At 33.4% G+C, this 11,334-nt stretch overlaps 1 protein-coding gene and 1 long non-coding RNA gene across 5 annotated transcripts; one reads left to right on the top strand and one right to left on the bottom strand.

Annotated features, from left to right (window-relative positions):
* Nucleotides 1-119: 119 nt before the first annotated feature.
* Nucleotides 120-1,420, top strand: LOC115891756. The gene is made up of 3 exons (XR_004051897.1): nt 120-171; nt 375-381; nt 890-1,420. It is a non-coding gene; the product is annotated as an uncharacterized LOC115891756 (long non-coding RNA).
* Nucleotides 1,421-3,751: 2,331 nt separating this feature from the next.
* LOC115891755 (C2 domain-containing protein 3-like) lies at nt 3,752-11,257 on the bottom strand. Of its 4 annotated transcripts, none has more exons than XM_030912309.1 (7): nt 11,153-11,257; nt 10,810-11,025; nt 9,895-10,252; nt 9,450-9,638; nt 7,868-8,076; nt 5,372-5,697; nt 3,752-4,224 (listed from the first exon to the last, which is right to left on the bottom strand). In XM_030912309.1, the coding sequence occupies exons 2-7, from the start codon at nt 10,836-10,838 to the stop codon at nt 3,908-3,910; spliced, it is 1,428 nt and encodes a 475-aa protein (XP_030768169.1). In that variant the 5' UTR covers nt 10,839-11,025; nt 11,153-11,257; the 3' UTR covers nt 3,752-3,907. The 4 variants fall into 4 exon arrangements, with proteins under 4 accessions (XP_030768169.1, XP_030768170.1, XP_030768172.1 ...); XM_030912310.1 differs by having other exon boundaries at nt 3,752-4,173; XM_030912312.1 differs by lacking the exon at nt 3,752-4,224 and adding an exon at nt 4,376-4,400.
* Between the last annotated feature and the right edge of the window lie 77 nt (nt 11,258-11,334).

Raw genomic sequence — 11,334 nt, 5'->3', positions numbered from 1 at the left:
TATACTGGGTGTTTCCCCATCTCTGCTCGTAGCGATTTTTAACAAGAGACATTTTTTACGTATTGAACGGCGAAAATGTATATTCTGCCACTCAGTAGTTTTATACAGATGCTCATAAAAAGTTATTACACTTCAAACCAGTTAAAAATATGTAGGTGGCTCCCCCTACAAGTAAGAGTCATTAGAATTAGAATAAGTGGGACGGGGGTTAATCTCTGCGACCTTAGAGATCTATTGTGTCCCCCTTTCTTGAGTTATAACTCATCATACAGTCCCAGGACTTCCTACGGAGACCCGTGTCCCTCACAGTCGAGGAGCTACGACCCAGGACGGGTAGACGAAACGGTAGCTTGTGTCGCCTGTTGGGTTTAGAGGTAGGAGGTAGGCTCCCGAACCTTGGAGGAGGTGGTAGCTTGTATGCCACTTGCGGAGGATGGTCTCACGCAAGTGTCAGCCGCCTCTCCTGTAGTTCTCTTTGGGTTTGGCCCCTTGGAACTTCCATTGTTACTGTTCCCAGTGTCGCTAGGGGGTTTCCCCACAGCTTCACCGGTGATGTTTTTATTACTACTATTACCAGATCTCATAGTGTTTCTATGAGTCGCTAAGGACAGTCGGTCCACTTCTACAGAGCCCCGCATGTAGAAGTAAGGGGTAAAATACAATGGGGTGCCCCCCGGTGCCCCAAGATTGAGGCTGTCCGTAGCCCCGCCCGGTATCGTTATATGTCTTGGTGCAATTCCCTGGCCACGACACTACAGTCAGGGACAAGACGATGAGTGAGATGCTTCTTAGACCAAGCCAAGTGTTAGAGGGGATTCCCCCCAGCACCTGACCAGGAGCTTCCCCACCAACGACAAGGTCTTGCATCTCCTAGGGGAAGAAGTAAGAGTCATATTGACATCGAATTTTTCATGTCAAAAAACACCCAGACACAGAAAGCCAGTGAGTTCAGAAATTAATGGGAAAAAATCGGAATAAAAATAGAACTTCTTCATCTTGTATCGAATATACGAACTCTTCTACTTATTTATTATCTGCAGAATATTCTACAGAAATTTCCAGAATACAAGGGGGACCATCCTGTATGTTATTTAATCGACTAATTTACAATATCAACGACAATGGAAGTCACAAAAATTAATTTATTAGTTAATTTAAACTGAATGTTCAAGATATTGGCACAAATAGAGAAAATAAATAAACATCCATATAAAAGCCTAGAAAATTGCTAAAGTCTGTCCAAAGAGAGCATACAGAACAGTGACAACTGTTGTATGTCATTTTCATTCAAAGGTAAATAGTATCACAGATTAGGTATCCTATAAGTATACAGATAAAAATCTTGTCCCTAATTCGTGATACGAAAATTGTTTTTTATGACGATGTGCAAACGAGTCAAATTTTCTATGCGCAAAAATAAACTCGCGTAAAATAACAATAAACAGCGTAATAGAGAGATATCGCTAAACCGAATAGCGTGCAAGGACGTTAATAAGGCCAGGTGTTATTTCCTTTACGTGAGGTGGTATTAACTCTCTTCATTTATAGTTATCGGATCGGAAAGAATTCTGATCGCGTCGCGTCCGCTATTTAAACTTAACCTAACTTTGAATTTAAAACTTTGAAATTGTTTTCTTTACTAGGTATTTTAAAACTAAAGGGCTAAAGTGCTTATTTCCAGTGCTTTCTTGTTCAACGTCTGCCAATGGGTTTAGGACAACAAGCAACAAATTCTCTTAGAAGGGCTAAAGCTTGATTTTCATGCATCCGTTTTCCGACGATACGATATTAATTTTATTGGTTGAATTTAAAGACTTCGATTGGATAACCGTTTCTAACCAATTGAAGTCTTTAAAGTCAACCAATAAAATTAATATCGGACCATCGTATCAACGGATAACGGACGCATAAAAATCAAGCTTAAGTCGTCATCTGCTGTAAACCTAAGACTCTTTATAGGTTCTTTAGTATTGGAAGAGGTGGAATCCATATTTTGGGCCATATTTATTTAATTAAAACTAATTCTTAAATATAATATATAACTTAAATATCAAATTACCTAATAAAACTAAAGAAATAATTCAAAACAATTCAACCTAAAATAAAAGATCTCGCCGGCCGGCTCCGGTTGTCAAATACCCGCACATGCCCATTTAAGCAATTTTTAAACGTTATCAGAGGTTATTTAGAAAGAGCGCTTGGTGTAATTGACCCGCAAATTACGTCAGGCGGTAACGTTATTAGCGGGTGTTGCGTTGACTCGCGCATATCGTAACCATGATAAGGTACGCGTAAATACTGGATGACGCTATTCGGTTTTCCGATATCTCTCTAATAACTGTGCCGGTCAGGCGCTGTGCACAATTTTAGAGGCCATAAGTGGGCGTGCTACGTGCGCAAACTAGTCACCTAACTAGTGCCCGATTCCGAAAATTGGAACCACGAAAAACAATAAAGAAAGAACAAAGATTATAATCTGTATAATCTGTGATAGTATTTTCTGTCATTTTTTGGATGTCGTCTGTAGAAATAAATCTTAACTGATTTGTGTGGAACAGGCTTCAGTCAAAATTCAATGTATTACTTTGGAATGTACCGGATTTTAAATAAAAATAACTAAAATTCAGACATTTGCCAAGAATGAAAATATCGGAAATTATATTATATTAAAATTTTTCCCACATATTGTGTTTAATTATACCTATGTTAAACACGCTAAGTGACTAAGTTTTTGAGTCTATATAACTTTTAATAACTGTTAATAATTTTTTAAATTAAAATTTACCCTAATCTAGTCTATATATTTAGTGATTGTATTATAATTGGTATATATGTATTGTAAATAAAATAATAAACTTTTTTTATATACATATACATTTTTCTTCTAACTTCTAAGATGTAGATGTAGACTGTATGGGAGATGGAAGTTACATCACCGCGACCTTATAGATCTATTTATAACCCCCCCTTCTTGAGTTAGGACTCATCTTACAGCCTCAGGGCTTTGACCCCCGTATCTGAAACGGTTTTGCAGAGGTTAGTTCTCCATCTTCGATATCGAATGGTTGTCGTCTCGGTGCTCTCAGTGATGAGGTGTTTTGATGTTTCCCTGTTTTTCCCACAGAATCTGCATGCGCCATTGTTTCATAGCTTCAATCTACTGATGTGTTCATTGAGGAGAGAGTGCCCTGTTCAAAACATCGTGACAATCCGAAGATTGTTCTTACTTAAATCAAGGAAAATCTCTTTGATTTTTATCGGTCGTAAGTTCTGAGTTTTTCTTCTAAAAAATATATAGCTATAGAGGAGGTTTTGACCTAATGTTACCCATCCTTATCATCATTCTATAGAGAAGTACCGAATGATCGAAAAAAAAACGGCGTCAAAGATGGCTGGCGAATGACAATCAATGATAATTTTGGCGAGGTCAATTTCTAGTCTTTTACTAAAAATTAACACAAAATTTTAAAAATTAACATTAATTATAGAAAAATCAAAAAAGGATAGAACGTTTCCTCACATACCCACACTATTTCTAAAAAAAATTCTCGAATTTTAAACTACACAATTTAAAAATCATTTTTACTCAATATAAAAACAAATTACAACGTTCTTAAGAGCAACTGGCAGTAAGCGCCATTAAAAAATAAAGAAGAGCACGGAAATTCCCCAGCCATCTTTGACGCCGTTTTTTTTTGCGATATTTATAGACCTTGAATGAAATAGATTGTTAAAATATCAGACACATTAGTTTTTATTGATATTAACATATATTTCTATCAGTATTACACTTTTATTATTACATAAATGTATTAAAAATGATTTTTACACAAGTTTTAGTATAAGAAAAAAACAATACAAGCTAAATATTAAGTATCCCAAGAGTGTATATTTGTGTTATAAATTCTTAATTTTCTAGTAAGGAAGGTTTGCAATCTGAAATATCCGTAACGTTACTAGTAATGTTACTGGTAGTAATACTACTAATAATCATACTAGTAGTTTCAGAACTAGTGTTCGAATTGGATATATCTGCACTAATATTACTAGTCAAACTGTCAGGTTTAAGCTCTCTAGCTATGCCGTGAGAAACCAATTCATTACATAACCTTTCTATACTTGAAGTGTTTGCTGAATTATTTGTTGGTTTTGAGGTTAAAGTATGGTTGGCATCTAAAGCAAATAAACTTAATTTATTGAATAGGTTATCGATATGTCCGCTTCCTGCAAACAAAAAAAAATGATATAATTTTATATTATTTTAATATAATGTTACACTTACTAACGAAATAAAGCAAATATTGACCATAGATTAAAAAACCGGACAACTGGGGGTTCCGTATAAATTTCTAGGTGCATACGCCAGTTTTTTTTTTTCATTCCACATCATAAATCGAAAACTATACATCATCAAAAATAATTAAAAATCTGTTTAAATCTGTATTATCTGTCCCTTGCATAAAGACCGTTTTTTTTGGGTTTAATTAAAATTATACTGCTTTTAGATTTTTATCTTCTGTACAAATTAGTAAAAATTTAAAAAAATCTACAAAAAGATATGATTACCCGCACAATTATGACCTTAAGATGATTGATTACGTAGTTTAAATAAAGACTGTATTTTTTATGCTGGGTCCAGACCAAGGCGACAAAAAGTAAACAAGATTTTGAGACAAAAACAAGACAAACTTGCGACAAAAAATGGGGTATTCTGACAAGACAAACTTGAGACAAATTGTCCACACCGCAAGGACAAAAGTACAACAAAGTCAAAAGTTTATTTGTTGCGAATGAGTTTTATTAACCATGTGTGATTTCACTGGTCTCCTACTGTTGGCAGCACACGCCATGCGCCATCCACACTGCGCCGACAACTTGTCCTACAATATACGAACAAAACATAGATACTTTGATCTTTACCGACTCGAGACGGGACATTGAAAAGTATCCAAATTTTGAAACAAAACAAAAATGTCGCAGAAATGTATTGGATTTGTCGCAATTTTGTCGTAAAACATGAATGTTTCTGTCTTGTCGTTGTTTTGTCTGCTTTGTCTGGACCCGGCATTATGATTTGATCACAAATGTATAATTTTCACATTTTCGCCTATACTTGTAGTATAAGACGGTATTACTTGCCAAATTTCATAGTTCTAGGTCAACAAAAAATACCCTATAAATTCTGATTCTTCTGAGAGTGTCAAAATGTTCGTTTTTTGCGGCATAAACGGCTGTATCTTTCTACACCCTCTATCTCCAAAACGAAGCATTTTAAGACATACATACGAACTTTTCTACCCATTTTTATCGGCTGCCGAAGTTTCCCTAATACAATTCGGACCACCCTGTATATTAAACAAACAATGCTTACCTTTGGCCAGTAGTTCATTTGACGCTATTTTTTCACTATCCATATTTAAGTCAGTATTTTTAATTTTTCTAGCTCCAGAATCTTTTGCGTCGACTTTACAATATTTAGGATCATTTTCTTCTCCAATCCGATACATTTTACTATCATAATCACTATCATTTAAGTTATTTTTGACATCAGAAATCTTGTTTGAAAATTTTATAGCTTCTTGGTCAAAATTCAATAAATTCAGATCATCTACTTCTGAGTTATTAATGTCACGCTCAAATTGATCCATTAAAACGTCATTTAAGTCATCTGAATCTTCCTGAACTACTTCAGATAATCTAGAAATAATAATTATACCACCAATATACCTATAAACGATACCAATTAAACTTTTAGTTACGTAATCGAGGGCGCGATTTTTAAATTCACTGTTGCCAACCATGGACATATTCGGTACCAGGCTGAATATCTGGAATTTAAATTTCCCGCTGTGGATTCAGGTGGTAGCTCTGCTGTAGAAAATGTCAAATTGCTACATTTATTTGTTTATTTATTTCCTGACACTGTCATTCGTTTTGACACTTTAGTTTTGTATTACGAGTTTTTGGTTTGAAATGAATTGTGTTGTGCTACTTTAAGCTTAATTTTTTTTACTAGCAGACCTTGCAATCGAACATTTTTCTTTTTAGAACCTCTTTTAGTGTGAAGTGTACAGGGTGGGTCAAATTCGACGCTTTTAAATGGAAACACCCTTTTCTATAGGAGATAGACGAAAACTAATATCGGTGTCTGGAGCTCAATTTTCATCAAAAACATGATGGTGAAAACCGCACATCAATATCTGTTACCGTTTCGGAGTTACGGGGTGTTTTTCAAAAATGTGCATTTTTAACAAATCGCTGTAACTTTTTTGCTATGGAAAATTTTGTATTTCTATGAAAACATTTCCAAAGCATCTTTTTACGTAGAATTTAATGGTTTAAGTATATATTTTTTTAAATTAATAATTTAAGAGTTATCAACAGTAAATTTGATTTTTTATTTGGGACACCCTCTATATTTTTAATTAACTGAAAAGAATTTAAAATTACCTTTCCAAAAATATAGCACACTTTATATTTTGTCATAATCCCCTTCGAAATATAGAATATTTAAAAGTTCGCCACTTTTAACTAGTAGGCTTTGGACCCCTTATTGATGATATGCCCTTAATGGAACTCGAAAACATATTTTTCCAGCAAAACGATGCACCGCCTCTGATGCTGAAGTTTTCAGATTTTTGCAGCCAATTTTAAGAATAATTGAATACCTAACCAAGATCCCAGCCGTTGGCCGTCGAGACCGCCTGACTTAGTGCCCATGGATCTAATCCTATGGATATATTTCTGGAACAATAAAGGTTCCTTATTCTTCCGTATAATCTAGACAAGAATTAGAAATACTTAGCAGTTATGAGGGGGATCTTTCACCCCAACTGAGTTAATGAATTCCGCGAAAAATGTTCAAAAACGGCCCCGTCGCGTCGGTCCATAACAGCAGACGGTCGATATGTCGAACACAAATATAGCAAAATCTCATGTCTTGGTTTACTATTTATTTTTATTGTTATTAGATATAGTTTAAATGTGTTGATGTTGTTTAAATATAATTTAAATTGTTATAAAATTCTGCATCTCTCATAGCAAATATTATTTTCGTTTTAATTGATTCTCACAGCTAGATTTTTTTTCCATTACAGCCGGTGCCGTTCAAAGCCTACTTATTTAAAGCGGGCGAATTTTTATATACTCTATATCTCGAAGAGGAATCGAGCAAAATATCAAGTTGTTATTACCTTTTGGAAAGGTAATTTTAATTTCTTTTCAATAAATTAAAAATATATAGAGAAATCAAATATTATGTTGATAATTCTTAAATTATTAATTTTAAAAAAATTATACTTAAACCATTAAATTCTACGTAAAAAGGTGCTTTGGAAATGTTTTCATAAAAATACAAAATTTTCCATAGCAAAAAATTTACAGCGATTTGTTAAAAATGCATATTTTAGAAAAACACCCCGTAACTCGGTAACAGATACCGATATGCGGTTTTCACCATCATGTTTTTGACAAAAATTAAGCTCCAGACACCGATATTAGTTTTTGTCTATTTCCTATAGAAAAGGGTGTTTCCATTTAAAAGCGTCGAATTTGACCCACCCTGTACAAGCTAGAGCTTAATAACCAATGCAAAAAACTCATTGCAACCTTATTAGAATATTTTAGCCCTTATTGTCCCTTAAGTGATGTTAAGGAGGTGAGTTTTGTTGACGTAAATAATAACTGTTTATATATTTATAATTAATCTATTTTCGTTTCCTAAAATATTTTGACTAAAAGGAAATATGTAAAATTGGCAACGCTGTAACGGTCAAGCTTAATCACATGACTAAAAGTTTAATTGGTATGAAGTATATATTCTTATGGTAGCTCTTTTTAAAACAGTGTAACATCGAGCATACATTACCTGGCTCTTAATCGCTCAGTGATTTCATCCAATTCTGAAAACTTTCTTTTAAGCGTTTTACTAAAAAGTTCGCTACTATTTTCCGTCATATTTGAAGAAGTTGTTGACAGAGGTGTTGAATTAACAGTGGTTCTTCCAGTGACCGTAGAATTTTTGTACAGACAGTAGTATTTATATTTTTGCACGTTTTCTAACGGACTTATAGAAAGCTGATAAAAAAAATTAATTTCCATAATTTTATATTTTTAGCTCTATTAAAGTAGCCACAAACATTCAGGGTTTCCTCAAGGCTTTGAATGTGAAGGTGTATGATAAAGACCTAAGTGTCATCTATGATATTCATAGGCCCAGAACCCTTTTGCGGCGTTGTCACGAGAATGGGCACGGAACGATGGGTTGCCAACAAATCTCTAGAATTTATTTAACAGTATTCGATTTTTAGTCAAAAAACTCAAAAATGTAAAAAAAAGATTCCGATTACTTTTTTAAATGTACCTATGTTTGTTTCACGGTCATCAGAGTCATCACTCATTTTCAACAGGATTAACGCAATTTCGTACAACTATATAATTACAAGAACTCAACTAAATTAAAAATAACGCGGATACAACAGCGGTTGCCGAGTTGCGGTATAGGTTAGGGTTAGGTATAAAACTGTGATGTATATTCGAGTAAATCGTAAATCCCCCAAATCCCGGCGGAGGATCCCCGCGGCGGAACACAATAAAACAAAACGAAAAAAGGAAACGGAACTGTTTTTAACTTGTGTATAATAAAAATTAATAGAACTACCTCTCAATTTCACTAGATGGCGCCTTGTATTGCTATTTAATTACAATAATGATTGGAGAGTTCGATTTTGGACCTGTTTTCGACTTGGTGATGATGTTGTGATTGTCTGGTTGTTGATATGAATGATATGCTAAGAAAACCGGCTTTTTTTCGATGCTAACCGGCACCCAGCCTTGTTAATGGAAAACCGGCCAGTTGGCAACCCTAGTGAGCCACTTTCGAGACACATCTGGTATAGGGTGGATGCCATAATTCTGATACTGTGTACACGCCAAACAGATACAAATTTAGATATAAGGATTAAAGAACATATAAAATCTATTATAATCTCCAGCTAAGTTCCGGTCTGCAGCCCACTGTATATTAAATATAGTCACACAATTAATATAAATTCATTTAAATTACTACATAGAGAAACAAAAAGCAGACGCTTAAATTACATTGAATAGTTAGAAATATTAAAATCAGCTAAAAACGACAATAATGTAAACAAACAAGGATTTCTAAACACATTTTTTATTACCACTTTACTTTTATTTTATTTACCTTTGTAAACTCCTTAAACCCACCACCATAGCAAAAAAAAACTTTAAATGTAGTTAGACAGTTAGTTTTAAAAAACTCTTGGAAAAAGGCCTAACAAGCCGAAACATATGTAGAGATAAAGTATCTCTCATTAAATTTGATACATCTAAAAGCATGTTTTAATAAAATACTAATATTTGTATTACGCGGTTTTGCATTGAGAAAAACCTGTCTGTATGTGGGTACCTTTATACATGTTACTTACATTAATTTGACCGTTAGGTTTGCCGCAAAAATCGACAATATTAAACCAGCCCTGTACATTTGGAGACCCATCGATCAATACACTGACATCTACAGCACAGAATCCTAATATAAGATCAGTTTGTATGTTGGGTTGTAGTACAGTGTTTGTACATTTGTTCCAAACTTTAAAAATCAACTGTTTGTTATCCTAAAATATATGTATCAAAATCAAGCAGTTATATTGTCAATGGTTTGATTTAATAATTAAGGATTTGGAAACTGGATTTAGAGATTAGGATTTAGGAATTAGAGATTAAGGCTTAAGGAGCAAGTATTAATGTTGTTACAAGTTTACAGAGCATCTAGAAACAGATTTTTTTAGAATCCCCTTTCATTGGAATATAAATACCCTAAATACCCAATAAAAGGTATTGTCATTACTTATAAAATAATATAATACTTACACGAGTAAATAAATCTAAAGGCAAATCAACTACACATCTATAATTCCATTGGGGAGATGAACTTTTAGGACAAACGCTGGTCATACATAATGCCTCTCCAGCCATACTTTCAAATATTACATACGTGCTAGGCATTACATTATCTTCACGTTTACTAGAGTGTTTATTTTTCATTTTCTGGTATTTACTCTTCTTCTTTCTTCTGCATGGCAGTTCCTTAGCTCCGTTTATACTAATTTCGACTTTAACACTAGGTACTTCATCTAGTTTAGTTGGTATTTCACGATTAATACTTAATTCTTTTCGCAAAGTTTCCAGCAAATCTGATGTTTTTTTCAAGGCGGAGCTACCTTCTACGCTATAATAAAAATAAAAAATTGTAGGTATACCAGGTGTTTTTCAAAAGTGGCTCGCCCCTATAACTATTGATTTGGTACGTTAATATTTGACATAAATCAGGATTGATTGACATATTCAATTGTTTCCAGTCACTTCCTGTTTCACCAGAAATTACTACAACTTTCGATTTTTAAATGACACCTTGCGGAGTTTTTACTTTATTTGATAGACCATGGCACTCTGAATATTTTAAAAAGTTCTAGTTTTAAAAAATTAAGTTTTCTAAGGTTTCTAGTTAAAAAATTCTTTTTTATAGGACCTACAACTTTAAAGATGTTGCAAGATCCTATATAAATAAAAAAAAACATTTAATGTTTTAGAACTTATAAGTTACACTAGTAAAAGGACTTGAGACCCACTGAAAACTGACTTGAAAATCACAGCTAAGGAAATACGTTTACCTCAATGAAACATATACAAAGTTTTAGGATATTAATGGTTAAAGTTATATCAAAAATCGTAGGGGATTTTAAAATGTACTGGAACACACAGAAGGGTTAACAATTCAATACAAACCTGTTTGGCAAATTCATCCCAAAAACCATCAGCTACTATGTCTGAGAATGATTTTTTTTCTGAAGGAACAAGCCACCAACACGTTTAAAAGATTTTCAGCTGGTTTAGTATTAATACAACTTTCGCTCTGAATTACGGTTTAGTTTAGAATTAGTGTGCCACAAGCTCTAAATATTCTTCACAGAGAACATTTTCATCTATAATAGCAAATAGCACCTAAAAAATAACAAAGAGATATAAAAAATATGCAACATTTAAATGCCTAATAAGTAAACAAATTTTTATCATGTAAGTATGCGCAAGTATTAAGATTTTATAATTGGTAATTATTATTGGCACTTACCTATTATACCTCGAATATCAAAGAAATTTATCTCTGCATTTTTAAAACAGTATTTTATTCAAATTAATAACTCTTTTTCATTTTTTACCTTTTGAAACTCTGACAGATATAACACCACAGAATAAATAACCGAAAGAATGTCAAAAGTTGTTGCTATAGAATACAAATAAGTTATGGCTCAC

The sequence above is a fragment of the Sitophilus oryzae genome, unplaced genomic scaffold (genome assembly GCF_002938485.1).
Source record: "Sitophilus oryzae breed Bouriz unplaced genomic scaffold, Soryzae_2.0 scaffold_1197_pilon_pilon, whole genome shotgun sequence".
Classification (NCBI taxonomy): domain Eukaryota; kingdom Metazoa; phylum Arthropoda; class Insecta; order Coleoptera; family Curculionidae; genus Sitophilus; species Sitophilus oryzae.
This window is presented reverse-complemented; position numbering and strand designations above follow the sequence as displayed.

What these genes read in the sequence shown, in the direction of transcription:
- LOC115891755 (XM_030912309.1), bottom strand. Translation starts at nt 10,838, where the DNA reads ATGGTTTTTGGGATGAATTTGCCAAACAG. An exon ending in CTTTAGATTTATTTACTCGT is followed by an intron (nt 9,639 to 9,894) that starts GTAAGTATTATA and finishes CATATATTTTAG; the next exon opens with GATAACAAACAGTTGATTTT. An exon ending in AACCTAACGGTCAAATTAAT is followed by an intron (nt 8,077 to 9,449) that starts GTAAGTAACATG and finishes TTTTTTTATCAG; the next exon opens with CTTTCTATAAGTCCGTTAGA.